Source organism: Mus caroli, chromosome 17, assembly GCF_900094665.2.
Source record: "Mus caroli chromosome 17, CAROLI_EIJ_v1.1, whole genome shotgun sequence".
NCBI classification, from domain to species: Eukaryota; Metazoa; Chordata; class Mammalia; order Rodentia; family Muridae; genus Mus; species Mus caroli.
The window spans coordinates 83,587,106-83,610,269 of NC_034586.1; the positions used below are offsets into that span (position 1 = coordinate 83,587,106).

The following is a 23,164-nucleotide window of genomic DNA, read 5'->3' on the forward strand; positions in this document are numbered from 1 at the left end:
GGGGGGGAGTGGGGGCTCATGTTTGGAAATTCTTTTTTGGGGGGGGAGGGGTTCTCTGTGTAGCCCTGGCTGTCCTGGAACTCACTCTGTAGACCAGCCTGGCCTCGAACTCAGAAATCCACCTGCCTCTGCCTCCCGAGTGCTGGGATTAAAGGCGTGCGCCACCATAACACGGCCTTTTTAGAAATTCTTATTGTATCAGATATGGAACTAGAAATAGACACACAGACACAGACTCTTTCCCCACTGGACTCCATGATATTTCTACTGACATTCAGCCATGAGAACGATTGGGTGAGGCTTCAAAGATCATTATCAACTCGATGATTATACTGGATATGATGCTTTGGGCATGTGAATTCATAGAATGAATATTGTATGACTTAAAAATATAGTAGTAACTCTTCAATTCAGATAATCTGATACAAAATAACACTGAAGTACGAAATGTTAATTGGCAGAGTAAGGTTTTATCAGAATAAATCTTACCATGCCATGATCAAATGTGAACACACCAACATCACGTCCATGATGAATGTGATTCCGTCTAATAATTGGATTTCCATGATTTTTAACCCAAATCCCAGCTAACGCATTATTAGAAATTTCATTATCTTCATATATTCCCTACAAAAATGAGAAATAAACATTATTGCAGTTTCAAATATATTAATGAAAAAAATAGTTAAAACAAAAGTCCAAATTAAGTACCTGTGCATGATCTGTTATATAAAGTCCGACGTTTTCACAGTCACTGATGTTACAATGCTTGATAGTGGGACACGCCCCCTGGCCACTGACACACACTGCAGAACCAACTGTAAGAGAAATATTCATTACAGAGCTTACTAAGGAATAATGCCGTGGGTCCACGCTACACAGACACAGAGGAAGCACCGACCTGTGCATGTGCTGCGGATTATACAGTGGTCAATAATAGGGCTGCAGTTGACTGTGATCTCTAAGCAGTGGTGTGCGTTGTGATGCTGAGCAGATTTGTCATCAGGGTTGAACTGAAAAGTAGAAATTTTATTTGAAATAACAACTACTAAATTACCCAATTCAAAAAGTATTTCAAAATGAAAATGTTCTCACTCTTATCGTCATGTATCCAACATACGCGTCTTCAGAGCCTTCCATGAACACGAAGGTCGAGTCTCTAGTGTTCTCAATGATGACCTTGTCTGCAACCTTCCCGGGTGCTGTGGAAGAAGGTTTAAACAAATCACCTTCATCTATTCAGTCAGTGAGGAATTTGTAAAGAGAAAATTTCCACCATCCCACCCTCCTCCCTACCCTGCAAAAGGCAGGGCTCAGGATGGCATCAAACTTGGGATCCTCCCAATTCCTCTCCCCCAGTGCTGGGGTGACAGGCCCACATCGCCATGTTTAAAGCAGTAGTGAATACTGGGCTGGAGGCAGCTCAGGACATAAGAGTGCTTCCTGCTCTTCCAGAGGACCTGAGTTCAATTCCAAGCAACCACACAGTGGCTCACAGCCATCTGTGATGGGATCTGATGCCCTCTGCTGGCACATGGATGTACATGCAAACAGACCACTCATATACATAAAAAACAAAAAAACAACAAAAGACATCAGCCCACGGGGAGTGATATCTTTATATTAATTTTCAATATGACATTCATTTTTAAAGTTGTGAGTTTAAAACTAAAAGCAGCAAACTTTTCTCTTGTTTTTAGGGAATGATGGGCCTTGGGCTTGAACAAGTCTTAGACATGCCGGACTAACAGAGCACTCTCAAGCCCTCTCCTCTTTATGACAGAGGTGGGAAGGGCAGCAAAGCAGCAGTAATGCAGAGCTCTTCAGTGGATAACACTGCTAGCTGCCTTTAAAGTGGTCGATTTAATGTATTCTCAAAAAGAAACCAAAGACTGCGTCAACTCTTAAGATAACTATCAATGTTTAATAAATATCTCATTGTATTTAGTGTTAGAGACTTGACTTTGTAAAAAAGCACTTAGAAGTTATCATTTCTTTCTTTAAAAACACAGCAATTGCCGGGTGTTGTGGCACACGCCTTTAATCCCAGCACTTGGGAGGCAGAGGCAGGCGGATTTCTGAGTTCGAGGCCAGCCTGGTCTACAGAGTGAGTTCCAGGACACCCAGGGCTACACAGAGAAACCCTGTCTTGAAAAAATCCAAAAAAAACCCCAACCAAACAAACAAACAAAAAAAACCCCACAGCAATAGAGGCTAAAGATAAAGAGCTGGCTCGATGATGAAGAGCTCTTATAGAGGACCTGGGGCCAGGTCCCAGCACTCACATAGAGGCTCACAACCATTTCTAACTCCAGTTCCAGAGGATCTTACTCCCTCTTCTGACCTGTGCAGGCACTAGGCAAGCACATGGTGCACATATATACAAATATACAGGAACACGTGAAATAAAATAAACAAATCTAAAAAGCAAAAGCAATACATCACAGCACTGGAAACATAAGCATCAGTGGTAGGGAGATCCTTCCATGGTGGAACGCTCGTACAGTAAGTACATACAAGGTCCTAGGTTTGAGCTCCAACAACACAAAAAACAAAACCAAAGAGCCCAGCATGCTTGTTTTCAAAACAAAAATAACATGCCTATCCTTCTCTTGAAATGAGTAACTGAAGGCAGCTGGAGAAACCAGTGACATGAAAACCACATGCACCTATAGCTCTAACCTTTTCTGCTTTCACTTCGCTTACGTGAAGTAGTCAAAGAATCTTTGCTGCTATGCTTTCCTATTAAGGTATTAGCAACTCCAACCAGATTTTAAGACACTAACACTAAAAAAAGACCCAATATGTAAAGGAACTAATATGAAAAGTGCTAAAATTCTAACAATAATGAGTTTCAAAATACCTGCACCAATCATAGTGATTGGAGATTCAATATATATCCATTCATCAGTATAAATTCCAGAATGAACAAAGATAAGTCCATCAAAATGTGCTTCTTGTACTCCTCCAAGGGCATCTTCAATAGTATCATAATACTAGAAAAAAATAAAAATAAAAATGTAAGTGTGGAAGAGTTACTATGACACAGAACAAAATTACTATGTAATTTCATAAAAATACAGATGACAAGGCTAGACGTGTTCACAGAAGTACAGAACAAATGTCACATAGCAATGACAAGGGAAACAAGGAAGGAGAGGTCAAAGACACGTTCTATTTGAAAACAGTGCAACAAAACCCAATATGCCAATTACAAAATAAAACCAAACATACCAACATGTTTTCTCTTCCTTTGTATCTTGCAGGATTACTATAGAAATGTTCCGCAAATCCTGGCTTTACATGAGCACCTTTATACTAAGATGTCAGAAACAAGACAAAACATTGTATTTAAATCAATGTCCAAAAGTATAACATTTATTAAATATAAAACAATTCACAACTATCCCGACTAATTTCCAGTCATACAGTACAAGGAAGAAATCGATTCATTACTATACAGTAAGACAGGGGCAGACTTCAATTCTACCACTACTATTAGTTTAGGCTACATAATTCTTTGACATGGGAGCTGCCCCAAGAAGTGGAGGGGTTCAGTGGTATCTGTGGCCTCTTAATACTGTGCTTAACACTAAAGGGAAGTGCCCTCTTCTGTTGACAAACAGAAAATTATCTCCAGACTGTCAAATGCTCTGACATTTGAGAAGCAAAACCAACCCCAGCTGAGAACTCAAACTGATGAACTAGAAGAAAGTTCAACTAGGAAGGGAGTGGTGTATGTCTACAATCCCAGCACAAGTGGAGGGAGAGACAGGTGGGACTTTGAGCTGTAGGCTAGCCAGAACTACACAGTGAGACCTTGTTTTTTAAAAAAGAAGGAAGCTATACGTGGAACTTTTAAGTTACTAACACCTACTAATTTATGTACAAATTTAAACAGATCCACTGGAATCCTAACACTTGTGTTACTGAGGCTTCCGACATCTTTCTTTCCTTTAAGACAGTTTGACAACGTGACCGAGGCTGGTCTTCAGCTTGGGACCTTCCTGCCTATGTCCTGCGTGCTGGACTGCAGGTGTGTGGCATTGTGCCTGCAGTTAATACTCTCTCTAGTCTTGGATACACTTATTAAAAGCTTTATATTATGTACAGTTGTGTGTGGGATGTGCATGTGAGTGCAGCTGGACAGAAGAGGGAGGACACTGGATGCCCTGGTCTAGAGCTGCCGTGTGGGTGCTGGGATCTAAACTCAGGTCCCTTAGAAGAACAGCGCATGCTCTTAACCACTGAGCCATCTCTTTCTGGATGACTTTATTCTTGTAAAGAAATGCATCTACAAATAAGTCTGTATTTTCTATATTTCATACCAACTGTTGAAAACTTTCTTTCCATGGATTTGGATGTTCATATTCTTCTGGATTAATCTGGTAGAATTTACCAGGTTCAGGATGCATCATCGGCCGGGTATATTCAAATACTTCCATATATAATCGTTTCCTGAGGGGAAAAAGGGAATTAAAGATATCCTTATAAAATATCCTCTAGATTAATAAAATATTAAATATAAGTTAGATGAATGACCAAAATTTCAATAAGGATAGCCAAATTAAATACCATAATATAGAAAGTAATTAATGCACTGGCTTCTGAGATGGTGCTGTGGTGTAGGGTCGTCTCTGTCGTCCAGGCTGGCTCTAAACTCCTAGACCCAAGAGAGCCTCCTGCCTCACCCTTCTGAGTAGCTGAGACCACAGACATGTTCCAGTAGGCAGACAACATACCTTCCTTTTTCCCCTTGCAGACAGGCGCTCACTATGTAGTCTTGGCTATCCTGGAAGTCATTCTGTAGACCAAGTTAGCTTTGAGATAACAAAGATCCACCCCTGTCTGCCTGCGCCTCCCAAGCACCGGGAGTAAAGGTGTGTGGTACTATTCCCAGCTGAAGAAATATTGTTTTAAATTACTAATTTTAAAAAGATGGGCAGCAGTAGTGGCATGTCTTTAATCTCAGCACTCGGAAGGCAGAGGCAGGCAGATCCAGACGCAAGGCCAGCTAGGTCTACAGAGTGAAGTTTCAGGACAGCCCGGGCTACACACAGGAAAACCCTGCTTTAAACAAACAAACAAAATTTAAAAGTTAAAAAAATATGGGGCTGGTGAGATGGCTCAGCAGGTAAGAGCACTGACTGCTCTTCCAAAGGTCATGAGTTCAAATCCCAGCAACCACATGGTGGCTCACAATCATCCGTAACGAGATATGACGCGATGCCCTTTTCTGGAGTGTCTGAAGTCAGCTACAGTGTACTTACATATTAATAAATTAATAAATCAAAAAAATGTATGTGTGTTTTGCCTGCATATATGTATGCACCACATATGTGCTGTGCCTGCAGAGACTTGAAAAGATACTGGACCCCTACAACTGGTTGTAGGGGTGAGCCTAAGAGTGAGTCTCTCCAGCCCAGAAAGCACAGTCCCGCCATACACGGTGTGTAGTCTCACTATGTAGCCTAGTCTTGCCTGCAACTCTCTTTGTAGGCCACGCTGGCCTTGAACTCTGCAAGCCTCTGCTGGGGATGGATTAAAGGTGTGTGCTACCACACCCAACTAACTCTGCTTTTAAAAAATGAGGCAGCACTCCTTGGAGAAGCCTGTATTAGCACTTGGGTATATCTTACTTCACCTGACTTTTCTTTGGTAAGGCCACACCCATGCTCCTGGCATGTCCTACTTTCTTCTGAGCATCTCTTTCTTCACACAGACACAGTCTATACTGAAATATCTTTGTTAAACCCCAACTCTGCTTCATAAAAACAAACAAACAAATGTAAAAACAAAATGAGTTGGGAGTGTTGGCTGAAAACAGGAGGATCGGTAGTTTAAGGGCAGCCTCAGCTACATAGTCACTTTGAGGCCAGCCTGTGTGTGCTATAGAAGATTCTGTCTTCAATATGCTACTTGACTCCATAAATAAAAGATTCCCTCACAAATTGCTCGGTTGTTATGAAATGTAAATGATAGGGATAACTTCTTGTTTATAGTACTTCTTGGATTAACAAGTTCTCCACATTTATGATAACCATTGTCATTTTCTTTTAATGACTCAGTTGTAACGAGAAGCCCACCCTTCCACCTCCCTTCCCTGCAGCTTTGGTGTCACACACTGTCTTTCAAGGCAACAGGAGCTATCACTCACCACAAAATTGGATCATTAGCAAGCTCACTGAAGCGTTTACACACGCAAGCAGCTCTACAAAGGTCTTGTTCCAGCAAATAAGAAAATATTTTTAAAACTACTTCATCTGGTAGCTTCTCCTGAAGATACTGTTCAGCAGGTGCTGCTAAAAGAGATTAACAGACAGAATATGAGTCATTTAACAGGAATGACTTCCTCACTAAAGAAATTATTTTATCTAACAAACAGCTTGTGCCTTTACTGATATATTTTCCCTTTATCTTACACACACACACACACACACACACACACACACACACACACACAATGTGTTATCTAGTTTGTTTGTCTGTTTGGTGTTTAAGGCAGTCTTGAAAAGCTTCCTAGGCTGGTCTTGAACTCACTCTAACTTCCTTTTCCAGCCCGTTAGCCTCCCAAGTGGTTATGGCTATACCATTTAGTGTGGCTATTAAAAAACAAAAAACAAAACCCAAAAGCTTTTATATAAAAATAAGACGGGCTAGAAAGACAGCTCATCATTTAAATTTGTACGGGTCGTGCAGAGGACCCTTTTGGTTCTCAGCACCTATAACCTGAAGCTCACAACAGCCTGTAGATCCAGCTCCAGGAAACCTAATGCCCTCCTTCCAGCTTATTTAGCCACAGAAGCACACATAATTAAAAATAAAAATAAATTTTAAAATAAGTTAAAGAGGGAAAGATTAGAGCTCTAAGTATTTTAAAACAGTAACTACTCAATATCTTCAGATAATATTTAGTTTTCAGTTTCACTTACCATATCATCACCACCACCACCACCACCATCATCATCACCGTCATCGATAGACTCTCTCTATGGCCCTAACTGTCCTGAAACTCTCTGGACTCTCTAAACTCTCCAGTATGGTCTTGAATTCAGAGATCCCCTGCCTCTGACTCCTAAATGCTAGGATTAAAATCATGTGTCACTACACCTAGGCTCAAATATAAACTTTTAAAACTTCACTTCCCATTCAAAATACCTGAAAGATCTTGTGACTTCCCAGACACTCTTGCACGCTTTGCTCGATGACCAAAGTTTTCTGTAGTTGAAGTAGAGGCACCCTTCAAAACCAAGAAGAAAACTTATCAATGAAGTATTTCTACTGTACATAATTCTCAAAAACTGTGACCCATTTTTTCATTACAAAAACAATTACAATGAACTAACCTCCATACTGCTCTTTGTAGGACACGCTGTTCTTTTTGGCAAAAGAGTTTTTCTGCGAAGTTGGTATGGACTATTTTGTGCACCAGGACCTGATTCTTCTGCAACCATATCTGCAGGAACATCATCTGTAAAACAGAAAAGAAAAATGGGATACATCCTTTTACTAAAATTTCAAATTTGGCAAGAGAAGGGAAGAACAGAATTTTGTATGGAATTCCAGCCAACTGGATGATTATCTGGTAGATATTCCACATCTTATAGAACTTGGAAAAACTTTAAGAAAAAAAGGGGGGGGAGGGGTGAAGAGATGTCTCGATACGAAGAAGAGCAGGACAGAGCAGAGTGAAGTGAGCAGACAGGCAAGCTGGGCCACTGCAAAGCCAGTGGAGGGGCCACCTTCTGTGTCCTAGACGCCAGCTAAGGAAAGCTACAAACTAAGAGCACGAACAGGGAGGGAAAGGGAGTGGCCTCAGGCAGAGCAGGAAGACAGCCTCACCGAGGTGAGGTGATAGCAGACACCTCACAGAGTGAAATGAGATCAAGGTCAAGGGCCGGGCAGTGGTGACACGCCTTTAATCCCAGCACTCGGGAGGCAGAGGCAGGTGGATTTCTGAGTTGGAGGCCAGCCTGGTCTACAGAGTGAGTTCCAGGACAGCCAGGGCTACACAGGGAAACCCTGTCTCGGGGAAAAAAACAAAAACAAAAACAAAACAAAAAATATGAGGCCAAGTAAACACACAGGATAATAGAAGCCTGATTTCTGCTCAAGAAAACAGCTATAAATATACACATATACATATAAAAACAAAAACCAAAATCAAACAAGCAAAAACCCAGAAAGCAGCAGTAAACCTTGTGCTGTGGAGCCTGGAATTGAAGGTAGAACGTGTGAAGTCACTGATTCCCAGGCAGACGGAGAGCTGCAGATGTAAATCTGCGCATGGCAGCGATGCTCTCTCCACAGCTAAGCACACAAAGCTGCCCAAAACAAGGAGCACGGCGTCTGAATAATTTTCTATAAAAGGAAAGTTTCATACTTGTTGGGATAATGGTAGATCTCAGGGCGGTAGGGCAAGAAAGTACAAAATAAGCCTAGAATATCTTGTGGCAGAAAGAAAACGCTCTAAATAAATAAATAAAATGTGGAAGTCAGCTTAAAAAGGCAAAGTCATGCTAGAGCATCAAATAATATCCCAAATGAAGGTTTAACCCATAAGCCAGTGAATCCAGTGTGAGTCCACTGACAAGGATGGCAAGTAAGGCGCAGAGTCACCTGCCCACAGGTTAGGAAGAGAAACAGAATTAATGCCAATCATGTTAGAAGCTCTAATAGACAAACTGAAACGGTACCACCTGACAGCACAGAATTTCTACGAAATTCCTAACAAAGATTGACACCATGAATCAATTATGAAGATCAAGCAAAGCTGTCAGAGCACACTCTGCTACAGGGTTTGAAGAGCTAGGGTGAGGCTAAATGCAACTTGTGGTGGCTCTTGTAAAAAGAACACTTCCACCCCGGTCCGTGAAATCTGGAAACCTAGAGTAGAAGGCAGGATGTGTCAGTGTTAACCTCATGACTCTTTAGGGGATACTTCTGTTTGTAGGTTACACACACTCACACACTAGGGAATAAAAAGACAACTCAGCCCTTAAAGAGCTGCGGGCCTCTGTAGCTTGGATTTAAAAAATCTTGAAAATCTTGATAGTATAAATTCTGGAAACATAAACACTACCAGACAAAAGAAAAAGATGGCTAGGGAAAAAAAAATGACTGCAATACATTACAAAGGGGCAATGTATCCACAAATCAATATATGATCAATGGGCTAATTGTACTGGTACATAAGAAGTGGAAAGACAGTTCCAAACTAAGGAAATGCAAATAAAAACTACAGTGTGATCATTTTTATCTACCACATTATCCAAGATCCAAAGGATTCTTTACACACTAGTGCCATCACAAATAGGAGAAAAAAATGCCAGGTAGTGGTGGCGCACGCCTTTGATCCCAACACTTGGGAGGCAGAGTCAGCGGATCACTGTGAGTGCAGGCCACCCTGGTCTACACAGCAAGTTCCAGGACAGCTAGGGCTACCCAGAAAAACCCTGTCTCGAAAAACCAGAGGGGAAAAAAACCACAAAAACAAAGAAACAAAGGGAGAGGAAAAAGAAAAAGAGAGACAGACAGTTCATTGCTCTTTGGAAGGCTGTGTGGCAAGTTGTCACTCAGCTGTTCCATTTCTGACAACTGACCCTGCACCCATGCTCACACATGTGGAAAATCAGTAGTGCATACCAAGACATTCACTGCAGTAGCTCTACAACTACAGAACCACCACCAAAATAACGGTCAACCAGCTACACAAAGGAACTATTGTGTGGCTGTTACAAAGTATAAAGCAATTCTGTATAGTGTGATGAAGAACTACTTCTAATACACAGGTTAGTAAACAAATCAGGGCTGAGAATTCTAGCTTAGTAAGAGTGCCTATTATGTATAAGGCTCAAACTGCAAAACGGACAAAACAATCAATCAAACAGATAAAAACCCTACACACGTATCTATATATGGAACTTGTTTAGGGGACACACACACACTTCCCATAGTTTAGGGAGTCGATTTGAAGAGGCTCTTTGTCCTAGTTAGGGTTTTACTGCTGTGAACAGATACCATGACCAAGGCAAGTCTTATAGAGACAACATTTAACTGGGACTGGCTTACAGGTTCAGTGGTTCAGTCCATTATCATCAAGGTGGGAGAATGGCAGTGCCCAGGCAGGAATGGTGCAGGAGAAGCTGAGAGTTCTACATCTTGTTCCAAAGGCAAACAGGAGAACACAACTTCCAGGCAGCTAGGACTAGGGTCTGAAGACCCACAGCCACTGTGACACACCTACTCCAACCTCCTAATAGTGCCTTTCCCTGGGCCAAGCTTATATCAACCATTACAGTCTTATTGGCTAACAAAAAGATGGGATCACTGGAGAGATGGCTCAGACCCTGCTCTTCCAGAGGACCAGGGTCAATTCCTAGCGTCCACATGATGGCTCACAACTCCAGCTCCAAGTGACCTAACATCTTCTGACCTCTCCAGGTACCAGGCAAGCATGTGTTATACAGACAGACATACATTCAGGCAAAGTACTCAAATTCATAAAATAAGGAAAAAAATGTTCTTCCCGACTTCAACGGAACCATCATCTAACAGTGGACAGAAAGCAGCTCCCTACAGACAAACACTCCAGAGGAAAAGAATAAAACTGCCGAATCACGCCTTTGCAATTGCTTAATGAATAGACTTAGCCACTGAATAGCAATCATCCCCAGTATAACTAAAAGAAAAACCACAAGACTTTATATTTCCTCAAGAAAGAATAGAAGCCTGAGGCACAACAGCATAATTAGCTGAAAGTTTAGCTGTTATTTCACTTAAACACTGTTCTTAGCAAGGTGTCCGGGCACATGCTTATTAACCCTAGCATGCAAGAAGCTATGCTACAGCTGGAGGACCAAGAGTTTGAGGCTATTCTGGGATGCATCATAAAAACCTTTCTTTTTATATCATTTTCAAGTAAACCCTTGAAAACTGTTTTGCACTGTAGTTAGAAACTAGTCAGCCCATGTAACAGGTTATTTGTGGAGTCATCCCACTTGTGCTTTAATACATGGTTAATTTTTACAAATGTTTCTGTCTAGAATGAGCATGATAGGTCTTTTGTCTCTGCAACAAGGCGTCGTGCATTAGGCAAGAAGTCTATGCACTGTCTTAGTTAGGGTTTCTATTGTACATTGAAGCACCATGACCAAACAGCAAGTTGGAGAGGAAAGGGTTTACTTGGCTTGCACTTCCACATCATAGTCTGTCATTGAAGTAAGTCAGGACAGGAACCTGGAGGCAGGAGCTGATGCAGAGGCCATAGAGAGTGCTGCTTACTGGCTTGCTTCCCCTGGTTTGCTCAGCTTGCTTTCTTATAGAACCCAGGACCACCAGCCCAGGGATGGCACCACCCACAATGGGCTGGGCCCTTCCTCATCAATCAGTAATTAAGAAAACATCCTACAGCCCAATCTTATGGAGGCATTTCCTCAACTGAGGCTTCTTCTTCTCCGATGACTCTAGCTTATATCAAGTTGACATAAAACCAGGCTGTATATCTGCCAACTGAGGTATACCTCCGTCTACACTTCAGAGTCCAATTTAAAAATCTCTAAAAAGCAAGCTTTTCAAAGTGTAGTTGAAATAGTCTGTCTTTTCTTGTGAATGGAGGTAGTGTGGTTATCTATTGGCTTCTGAAAGAAATACACTAAAACTTTCCCACTGTGTCTCTAGGTCATTTATTTAGCCTATAAACCTGTATGTATTTATTTATTTATTTATTTATTTACTTACTTACTTACTTATTTTGTTTTTTTTTTCAAGGCAGGGCTTCTCTGTGTAGCCCTGGCTGTCCTGGAACTCACTCTGTAGCCCAGTAAGGCCTTGAACTCAGAGATGCACCTGCCTCTGCCTCCCCAGTGCTGGGATTAAAGGGGTGCGCCACCACCGCCCAGCAAACCTTTATTTTATATACTGTGAAATTTTAAATAGATACAGATCAAGGTTATTAATTCCTGGTGAATTATTCAGTTTATCATTATGTAATAGGTTTCTTAGTTCTTTTCATAAAAATATAGACAAGCATTCTAATGTCATCTTAAGCAGCAGCACCATCACTCCCTTCTGAGACAGGGCTGTGTGATTGATTATATATATAATATCCTTGGAACAGTGATATAGACCAAGCTGGCCTCAAACTAGTGATGCCCCCCCCCCCCCCCGTGCCTCCTGTGGTTGAGGATGTGTTACCACCCTTTATTTTGGAAGTTGATCTGGCCTAGCTTTTACACTCACCTGTTAACACTTCGTCATGTTTTATTCCTTCTTTAATCTCTTAAAGTATTTTTAATTTAATTTTGTTTCTTATTGTGTATGGATTCGCAGGCCAACTTTTCAGAGTTCTCTCTTCTGCCCTGAGTTCCCAGGACTGAACTCAAATCAGGTTTGTGCATCAAGTCCTTTACCCACGGGCTGCCTCACCCATCCTATTACTGTAGAGATTTCTTTCTATCAGTGAAGTGTTTTTCATGAATATTTGACTCATGGGTTCTTTTTCTAGTCACTATGTATAATTAGGGATGTTTTAATTTTTATCTAAGTTGTTCTTAAAAAGTCCCAATGTCACACTTTTCTAAAAATAACTCTATGTGTATGAATGTTTTTCCTGTATAAATGTATGTGCACCATATGCAGACACACATGGGGGTCAGAAGTGGGCTTTGGAGCTGTGCAGAGAAGGCTGTGAGCTTGGAATTGAACCCAGGTCCTCTCCAAGAGAAACAAGTATGTAACCACTGAGCCATCTCTTCAAGCCTCATTGCCACACTTCTTGTCCCCTTGTGTGTGCTAAGGCCCAGCCTGAGACTCATATCACATATAACCAGGGCCAAAAAAGCCCTTGTGCAACCATGCAGCACTGTCTACTCACTGATTTTGTTTCTCTGATTTCTAGCACCCCTGACTTACTTCTTTATTCCTTAGGGTTTAGCTACAATTCTGCTGTTTCATTATAGTATGTTAGCAGCGTGTGCACACATTGGACTGTTTTAGATTAGCTGTGCTTACAGTAATTTTCTTAACACTCCAACATATAGTATTAGATGTGTTATTCAAACCTCCCCTTCCTGCACCTTACCTGTTAATGAGGCAGACAGCCACCCATTGACCCAGAGTTCACCCTCACTGTCAGCACAGGAAGCATTGAAGACTAACAAGAAGCAAACGAGGGAGCATATCTTTCTTACTGTGGCAGAGCTGCTGCTGTGCTGGTGGGAGTAAGATGCCCACCATAGGCTCACAGGTATTTGAGTGCTCAGGAAGAGAAACTGATAGAATTAGGATCAGGAGGTGAGGCCTTGTTGGAAGAAGTCTGTCACTGGGGGTGGGCTTTGAGGATTCAAAAGCAGAGGCCACGCCCAGTGACTCTCTCTGTAGATCAGGATGTAGCTCTCAGGTGTTTCTCCAGCACAACACTTGCTGCCACCATGCTCTCCACCACTACACTGGGTTAAGCCTGAAACCATAGCCAGCCACCATAATTACTTTTTTTTTTCCCTGAGAGCTGTCTTGGTCTTGGCTTTCTTCACAGAATAGAACAGTGACTAAGACAATTGCCTTAACTGTTTTTACTTTTGCTGTGTCACGCTTTAACAGAATTATAACCCCTGAAGGCAAGAGCTTTGTTTCACTGTTTCAGCTCAGTGCCTATTAAAGACTCAGCAAATGTTGATTCCTCTCTAGAAAGACTTGCTTAATTTCCATAACTAATGAGAACTATGATGTTTACTGAAGAAATAAAATGATATAAACTAAAAAGAAATAAAAGGAACTGACCTAGCCGGGCGGTGGTGGCACACACCTTTAATCCCAGCACTTGGGAGGCAGAGGCAGGCGGATTTCTGAGTTCGAGGCCAGCCAGGGCTACACAGAGAAACCCTGTCTTGAAGAACCAAAAAAAAAGAAAAGAAAAAAAAAAAAAAAAAGAGCTGATCTAACTTTTCCTACCTTCAAATTCTTAATTTTTTAACATTGTTTTTTGTTCCCCCTGAAATTATAGAAGTATTTCCCAAGACAGATCTGGCATTCAAGATGCAATAAAAATATGATTTATTATATAAATAAAGACAATGGTCCATGGTAGCTTCCAAATACTAACTGACTAAGCCAATTAGGGCTTTGCTATGTAACCTACACACACACACACACACACACACACACACACACACACACTACAATTTTCATAATAAATTGGGACCACTGGGATAAGGAGGGCCTAAAGAAAAGAAACAGGTTTCTAAATTTAAAAGTAAATATTAAAAGACTTTATAATTAAGTAGCAATGAAAATGTACTAGGACACAAGTAACAATAATCTGGTATCTATTTAGCATAAGGCTAAAATATCTTTGAGTGTGTGTGTGTGTGTGTATCTCTCTCTCTCCCCCTCTCCCTCTCCTCTCTCTTGCCATATCAAGGGTTTACAGAATATAGTTTATGGAAATTTACAGTAGTTATCCCCTCCACACACATAAAGACCATCTATCTATATTCCAAATTCCTTACCTGAGACATAAATCAGACTGGAAATAGTCATATCTGTGCCGGTAACAACCGTGTGTTTAGACACAGCTCCAAGAGCCACAGTGCAAAGAACCTGCACTTGACAACTGTTTCTAACACAGCCAAATAAACTGAAATAAAGACATTTATTTTAAACTTTATTTTTTTAACCTAAAGCAGAGGCATTTAAGATAGAGAATCCAAAGGTAAGTATTGTACATCTGCTTTTGAAAAGCAGGCTTGCCCTGCCATACAATGTGCAGTCAGACCATTCTGGTTATATTTATGTTACAAAATTTCAAAACCTCACCATTCAGTAAGTACAGTGCTACATAGTGCCCTGCAGTGATGTAGTGTGTGTGAGTGTGTGTGTGTGTGTATATATATATATATATATATATATATATATGAATGATTATTCAGCATAGGTAAGGGTGTGTGTTTGGCGTGGGTCAGAAAAGGTGGTGGATGCCCTAAGGCTGGAGGTGCAGGTGGTTACGGGGGTGGGGGTGGGGGACGTGGATGTGAGGAACAGAACTCAGATCCTCTGCACAAGCAGCAATGACTGCTGAGCCATCCGCTGGCTCCCATTTTATTCTTACAACCATTGAGTATTCAACTGAGGCTGGAGACGGCTCAGCAGTTAAGAGTACTTGTTCATGCAGCGAACCCAAATCCAATTCCCAGCACCCACACAGCAACTCACACGCATCTAACCCCAATTCCTCCCTCTGGCCTCCTCAGGACCAGACACACAACTGATGTACAGAAATACACGCAGGAGCATCACCTAAACTACATACATGAGAAAAGGTAACTGCCAATGCCTCTGCGTCCCGTCTGCTCTCTTTCTTCCGATAAGTAGTTGTCTTAGATGGTACCAGCTCTGCATAGTTGTCTATAGTTAACTATAACCACAGTACAATTCTAGTAATGTTTCTAAAGAGCCAAACCAAACCAAACCAAAACCAAAACCCCAAAATACCAGTATCACCTAACAAGGCAGTCATGACTGTACAAATCTTCAATGGCTACGGCAGAAGGATAAGCAGTTAATGACCAGCTACGGTTTTATTCGTTAAATTGCTAACTAAAGCACTATCTAAATACAAACTGTATGAAGTATTATGAACTACACTTACTGCCAGTAGTATTTTAGAGGCTTGTAGAAAAACTACAATGCAATGGGGCACAAAAGAAAATCAGTATTAACTGGAGACTCTTCAGTACAATGGAAAGATACAAGTTCTAGAAAGACTGGCCTTTGTTTAGAATCTGGTATTAGTCCTGCTCTGTTCAGAAATTTGTGTGTTTGTGTGTGTGCACCCATATGGAAGATATACGGTAATGGCCTTTATACTCTTTTTCAAATTGTTTAAAGTATTTTGACAGTGTCTCTCTGACTTTGGAGCTCACTCGCTGGCCAGTAAGCTCCTGGGGTCTCTGTCTCTGCCTCTCCAATACTGGAATTACAGACCCATGCTGCTGGGCCTGTATTCTATGGTTACTGAAGATCTGAATTAGGTCTTCATGCTTACACAGTAAAGTATTTTACCAACTAACTGAGGCATCTCCTGACCTCAGTTTCTCAATCCTTTATTTTGTTGTGTGTGTGTGTGTGTATGTGTGTGTGGTTTTTGTTGTTGTTGTTGGTTTTTCGAGACAGGGTTTCTCCATACAGCTCTGGTTGTCCTAGAACTCACTCTGTAGACCAGGCTGGCCTAGAACTCAGAAATCTGCCTACCTCTGCCTCCCGAGTGCTGGGATTAAAGGCATGCGCCACCATGCTCGGCTCAGTTTCTCATTCTTAAACTTGAACTCCATTTTTCCCTTTGTCTACAAAATGGAAATAACTAAGCAGGCCACAAGTTGGCTCAGTAGGTGACAGTGCTTACAGGATGACAATCTGAACTTTTAATGCCCAGAGCCCATGGTAGAACAACTATGGAAAGATGTCCTGACCTCTTACACACATACACACACACACCATTTTTAAAATGGAAATGTGTCAGGGCTGGAGAGATGGCTCAGAAGTTAAGAGTGCTGGCTACTCTTCCAGAGGTCCTGACTTCAATTCCCAGCACCCACATGGTGGCTCATAACCATCTATAATGAGATTCAGTGCCTTCTTCTAGTATGAAGGCATACATGCAAGCAGAAATCTGTACACAAATAAAACTTTAAAAAATGTTTGAAATATGTCATGGTTAGATATCTTAGTAATTATTATCTAGCTGATAATAGTGCCTGGTAAAAACAACATCTCAATACTAGCTATTTACATAACTGAGGTGGGACACTGAAAACTAAGAAAATAAATACAAAATTTATTACAAATCCCAGGTAAAAAAAATTCTTTAAGCCGGGCACGGTGGCGCACGCCTTTAATCCCAGCACTCGGGAGGCAGAGGCAGGCGGATTTCTGAGTTCGAGGCCAGCCTGGTCTACAAAGTGAGTGCCAGGACAGCCAGGGCTACACAGAGAAACCCTGTCTCGAAAAACCAAAAAAAAAAAAAAAAAACTTTAATATTACCCCATCTAATATCTAGAAAATCCTATGGGGCAAAAATTTCATGATAGGTCTCAAAGAGCAAAAATTACAGAATTAAATTCATAAATGACAAGGGCTGACTGACTGCGGGTAAAACAAACACTGTATCCTGTAGCTACAGGTAGTCTCCTTGTAAGGCTGTGAAATGGCCAATAATGTAAGGCACTTATTAAAGCTGTAAAAAGGTCAGCAATGGAGCCAGTTAGTGTGATTTAAAAAAAAAAAAAAAAACTATAAAAGTACAAATACAACATAGAACAACTGTCACTGTGGATGTCAAAACAACGGCTCTCACTACTGGTCACAGAGGAAGTAAGGCTCTCCACTGAACTATCAAACACAAGGAAGGTAGAATAAAAAACACTGCAGACGTATAGACGTACAGACTCAGCCAAACTAACTAATAAATACAGAAGTAAGATGAAGATGGAATCGATCAACTAATGCAGTCGGCTTAAAGAAGGAAGGAAGAAAGAAGCCCCAAGAAAAAGAGTAGCCACTCTATCTTTGAAGAAGACTCAGACAATTTTTCCTAAGAGTAATAGAAGGATAAAAGCAGCACACAGTATCTAAGAACAATCCACTGGACCTGAAAAGGGCTCATAGGTCAAACACACAGGCTGTTCTTCCAGGACCTGGGTTTGACTTCCAGCACCCACATAGTGGCTCATAAATGACATAACTCTGGTCCCAGAGGATCTTGTACTGGCCTCTGATGTTACCAGGCAAGCCAGTAGTGCAAAGATAGACATGCAGGCAAAACACCCATACGCATTAAAATAAAGTCAACAACAAACAGTCCATCGAAATAACTAAGAAGAATCTCTTGAGAGGCCCAGAGCAGAGGAAAACTTTGTACTAGAGAAGGAAATACACTTCTGGTACACAGTAAGCATTACAGAGTTATTCTTTAATTATTTTTATTAGATATTTTCTTTATTTACATTTCAAGTTATCCCCCTTCCTAGTTTTCCCTCCAGAAATCCCCTATCCCCTCCCCCTGCGCCCCAACTCACCCACTCCCATTCCCAGTCCTGGCATTCCCCTATATAGTACCTTCACAGGACCTAGGGCCTCTCCTCCCATTGATGACCGACTACATATACAGCTAGAGCCACAAGCCCCACCATATGTTTTCTTTGACTGGTGGTTTAGTTCCAAACAGCTCTGGAGGTACTATTTAGTTCATATTGATGTTCCTCCTATGGGGCTTCAGACCCCTTCAGCTCCCTGGGTCCTTTCTCTAGCTCCTTCATTGAGGGGACCCTGTGTTCCATCCAATGGATGATTGTGAGCATCCACTTCTGTATTTGCCAGGCACTGACAAAGGTCCTCAGGAGACAGCTATCTCAGGCTCCTGTCCGCAGGCTCTTGTTGGCATCTGCCATATTGTCTGGGTTTGGTGGTTGTTTATGGGATGGATCCCCAAGTGGGGCAGTCTGGATGGCCGTTCTTTCAGTCTTTGCTCTGAACTTTACTCCTTCCACGGGTATTTTGTTCCCCCTTCTAAGAAGGATTCTGAGCTTCTGTCATTACAGAGTTGTTACACACATTCACATTCTTATGGTGAACACTGGTATATTTTCAACTAATACGCTCAATGCGCACCCAAATCACTGAACAACCTGTACAGTTTGCACACGTCACCAATATGGACATCCTTAACCTTGATACTGCAAATGCAGAACTTAATCCAGGTCAGTGTTTCAGTGAAAAGCAAGAAACATAATGTCATCATTATGCTAAAGAAAGTGTCTACAGCTATCACCCAAAAAGGTTTAAGGAAATTAAAATTAAGTTACTCAGCAAGGTAGAACTCAGAAGACAGTATCTAACAGTAACACAGACTTGACTGGAAAAGCTCTGAGTGGCCAGATTCATCTGCTTTACTCAAAACCTACCATGTGCCGGGCGGTGGTGGTGCACACCTTTAATCCCAGCACTTGGGAGGCAGAGGCAGGCGGATTTCTGAGTTCGAGGCCAGCCTGGTCTACAAAGTGAGTTCCAGNAAAAAAAAAAAAAACCTTAAAGACTATGACTATAAAATTCAATGCTGTATTTGTAGTGGAAATGATTTATATAAAAAGAAGCTATACATAGGCATATGTATATGTACATGTGTATATCACAAAGAGATGCAAGGGTGATTAGAAGTTAAAGCTAGTATAAGCTACAGAGTTGGAGTTGAGCCGTAGCCTGAGGTAAATGAAAACCCTGTTTCAAAGCTCTGGAGAGCGGCTGGAGAGATGGCTCAGTGGTTAAGAGCAATGACTGCTCTTGAGAGGTCCTGAGTTCAATTCCCAGCAACCACGTGGTGGCTCACAACCATCTGCAATGGGATCTGATGCCCTCTTTGTGGGTCTGAAGACAGCGACAGTGTAGGCATAAACATAAAGTAAGTAAATAATTTACTTTAAAACAAAGCAAGCTCTGGAGAGATGACTCAGCTAAGTTAAGAACACTCGTTGGCCCCCCAGACTACGCGGGTTCAATTCTCAGAAGCTACAAGGTGGTTGACAACCATCTGTAACGCAAGTCCCAGTGCACTTCTCTGTTCTCTTTGGGCATTAACCAAGCACATGGTGCACATACATACATTTACACAACACACACATAAAAATAATCATAATTAAATCAATTTTAAAAATTAAACAAACAACAACAAAACAACAACCCTGTTTTGGGGCTGAGGGATAGGTGTTAAGAAACACATGCAGTTTAGAGTTATGGGGTGAGTGTTCATTTGAATGGACAGCAGTGAAACTATATAGGTAAGAAACAAACCTATGTAAGATGAAAAAATAGGTGTTCAAAGTCAAGAATAGGCATAAAACATGACTGGAGGTGTGAGACGAGTGGGTCTTTCCCTCAGGAGCCGTTTTCATGGAGACTCCAAAAGCGAAGTCTTTAGAAACTTACAGGCACTGGGCGAATATTCAAAGCCAGCAAAAGCAGGAGTACAAAAGTATTTGTATGCAAGTCTATAGTCTCTGCCAGATGCAGAGATCAAGGCAGAGAAATTCAATTTTGTGCTTATATGGGCAAAAATATGAAATAAACGTATTTTAATCTCCTTCTTACAAGTTTTATGAATGTAAATGGAACATCACATTACAGAACAGCAGATGGCGCCAAAATGTCACTTAAAATACTTCTTTTGGGTTACTATAAATGAATACAATTAATTGAAACTGAAGGTGGGACCCATCATAGTAAAATGGAAGACTATAAGTCAGAATAATAAGATATTAACTTTTATGTGGCCGTTATCTTAAGAGAGGGCCACATGAGACAGTCTGCCTGACTCTTGAGTGCTGGGATTCTCTTTTTCTTGCTGTCTGTCAATTTTTCTATCTGTCCACCAACAGTACAGAATCCCTTTTTTTAATAAATCGACAAAACAAAACATCTATATCTATTTTTAAAGTAAACAGACACTTAATGGAAGACTTTGTGTTGTCGCCCCCCTCCCCCCCAACAATAAAGTATATAGGGCTTTAAACTATGTTAGGTTGCACAGAAGCCAATATTGTTTCTGTCTCTTGGTGTTACCGGATTTCTGAGCACTTAATTCCAAATAATTACAATATTTACAATATTCCCTGGGTAGGCAATAGGCTTAGTGCTAAAGGCACTTGCTGGGCAAGGCTGGCAAACTTACATCTCCTCAGTTTGATCCCGATTTTATGCACACATGCACACAAACCCACACACTAGCCCCCTCCACACACACATACACATACACATTTAAAAACTTCTACCACTGTTCCAATTGGTTAGCTCTTGCCAGAAGTCATATAACCAGGATATTAAAAATTGACTATTTCAGCCGGGTGTGGTGGCGCACGCCTTTAATCCCAGCACTTGGGAGGCAGAGGCAGGTGGATTTCTGAGTTCAGGCTACAAAGTGAGTTCCAGGACAGCCACGACTACACAGAGAAACCCTGTCTCGAAAACAAAAACAAAAACAAAAAAAAAAATTGACTATTTTACACTGATGGCTAGCAAATGTAAATGTCAATTATGAATATAAGATTTTAATTCCTATCTTAATTAAAAATTTTACCCTGGAATCCGACCAACATTAATCAAAAATTTAGCCTTGGGGTCAGCAAGACAACGTCAGTGGATAAAACACAGCACAAGCCTAGAGATCTCTTGCTCCCTGGAATCCAATAAAGGTGGCAGGAGAGAGCCAGCTTCAGAAAGTTGTTCTCTGGCCTTCATGGTACCACAGCACCACAAACACTTCAGAAAAAGATAAAAAGATATGACAAGCCGGGCATGGTGGCGCACGCCTTTAATCCCAGCACTTGGGAGGCAGAGGCAGGCGGATTTCTGAGTTCGAGGCCAGCCTGGTCTACAAAGTGAGTGCCAGGACAGCCAGGGCCACACAGAGAAACCCTGTCTCAAAAAACCAAAAAAAAAAAAAGATATGGCAAACCATAATCACACAGTTACTTTGCTCCACTGGAAAAATGAGGGGCTCCCCACCCCATTTTTAAGCCTGAGACTTATGGTCTCAAGCTCAGCTGCATACTGAGTGGCCTGCAGACCACAAAACCTCTGATCAGCCGCTGCAACTGATCTCACACACTGACTACCATGGCCGAACAGGTAAGCCCGAGCCAATCTCAGGCAGCATTTCATTTTATGGAGGGGAGAACATGGAGGGTGTGAGATGGCAGATCAGACCCAGGTGAGCACTGTCCTGTGCCGTACTGTAGGGAGGAAAACCAGACTGCCATGCTGACACACTGCAGCTGTGGAGAATCAGAAAGAACACTAACTTGATAAGGTTTTTTATGTTTAAATGCTGGATCAGATTTAATTTACACCCGAAAGTACTTTGAATTTTGAAAAAGCTCCACTGCTTAAGACAGAAAACCAGGAGTAATAACACAGACTGGTGGTATTAATGAAATTAGGCAACGTGGAGAGATGTGGAGAGCTGAGAGGATGAGTGAGAATCAAACCTCCCCACAGGGCAGAGAATAGCAACTCAAATTCAAGCCTTGAAACATGCACAATGTCTACTTCTGTCTTTGGATCCTCCCTTCACAGTGACCACCACAGCCCCAGGCATGCGGCGAGGACAACCTTGTTCAGAAGACTTAACACTAACGTTAGTTTCGAATAGAAGATGTTTTCCTGCATTAGAGTCTGTGTCAATGTAGGAAATAAAATCTAAACTGTCAAACTATAGAGCAATGGCCAGGCAAGCAGAGGCACGCCTGTAACCCCAAGAACATCCCTAGTCAGAGGCTGAGGCAGAAGACAACCAAGGTTTCAAGGCTAGCCTGGGCTACAACACAGGGAAAGCCTCATCATAAAAACAAAACAAAATAAAAACTTTCCTCAATAACCTAATTATTAAATAAGAATTCTACGGGCAGTGGTGGTGCATGCCTTTAATCCCAGCACCTGGGAGGCAGAGGCAGGAGAATTTCTGAGTTCAAGGCGAGCCTGGTCTACAGAGTGAGTTCCAGGACAGCCAGGGCTACACAGAGAAACCCTGTCTTGAAAAACCAAAAAAAAAATATAGAGAAACCCTGTCTCTAAGAAACCAAAAAACCAACCAACCAACCAACAAACAAAAAACTATTTAAGCCTCCTTTTTGGGGGTGGGATGGGGGGGAATGTCCTGAAATAATCAGTCACTGGTTTTATAGAAGATGTTCTAATTTAGGGTTGGCAGATAACACAGCAAATAAAAATATATTTTAATTTTTAGTTAAGTAGCTCATTTAGTGGGTCTGAAACAACTCAGTTATAGAAACCTTCAGTGCACTCTATATATTCCGATAATGAAGGCATCAATTTAGTAGGATGTCCTAAAAATGATTTATAAGTGGCTTCTAATATAGGAACTGTCTTAGTTAGGGTTTCTATTCTTGCACAAACATCATGACCAAGAAGCAAGCTGGGGAAGAAAGGGTTTATTCAGCTTACACTTCCACATTGCTGTTGATCACCAAAGGAAGTCAGGACTGGAACTCAAGCAGGTCAGGGAGCAGGAGCTGATGCAGAGGCCATGGAGGGATGTTCTTTACTGGTTTGCTTACCCTGGCTTGCTCAGCTTGCTTTCTTATAGAGCCCAGGACTGCCG

General features: G+C 41.5%; 1 protein-coding gene across 3 annotated transcripts in view; it reads right to left on the reverse strand.

The window, feature by feature from the left end:
* Positions 1-23,164, reverse strand: part of Fbxo11 (F-box protein 11) — an 80,742-nt gene that overhangs the window by 18,474 nt on the left and 39,104 nt on the right. For 2 of the 3 annotated variants that reach the window (XM_021150053.2, XM_021150055.1), the window contains exons 2-11: positions 7,347-7,471; positions 7,159-7,240; positions 6,158-6,302; positions 4,329-4,458; positions 3,235-3,318; positions 2,864-2,996; positions 1,096-1,202; positions 902-1,013; positions 712-818; positions 490-627 (exon numbers count right to left, since the gene is read on the reverse strand). In XM_021150053.2, coding sequence (XP_021005712.1) covers positions 490-627; positions 712-818; positions 902-1,013; positions 1,096-1,202; positions 2,864-2,996; positions 3,235-3,318; positions 4,329-4,458; positions 6,158-6,302; positions 7,159-7,240; positions 7,347-7,471 — 1,163 coding nt within the window. Of the gene's footprint in view, positions 1-489; positions 628-711; positions 819-901; positions 1,014-1,095; positions 1,203-2,863; positions 2,997-3,234; positions 3,319-4,328; positions 4,459-6,157; positions 6,303-7,158; positions 7,241-7,346; positions 7,472-8,198; positions 8,218-23,164 lie in introns of those variants that run through there. The other variant, XM_029471705.1, reaches the window with a different exon arrangement.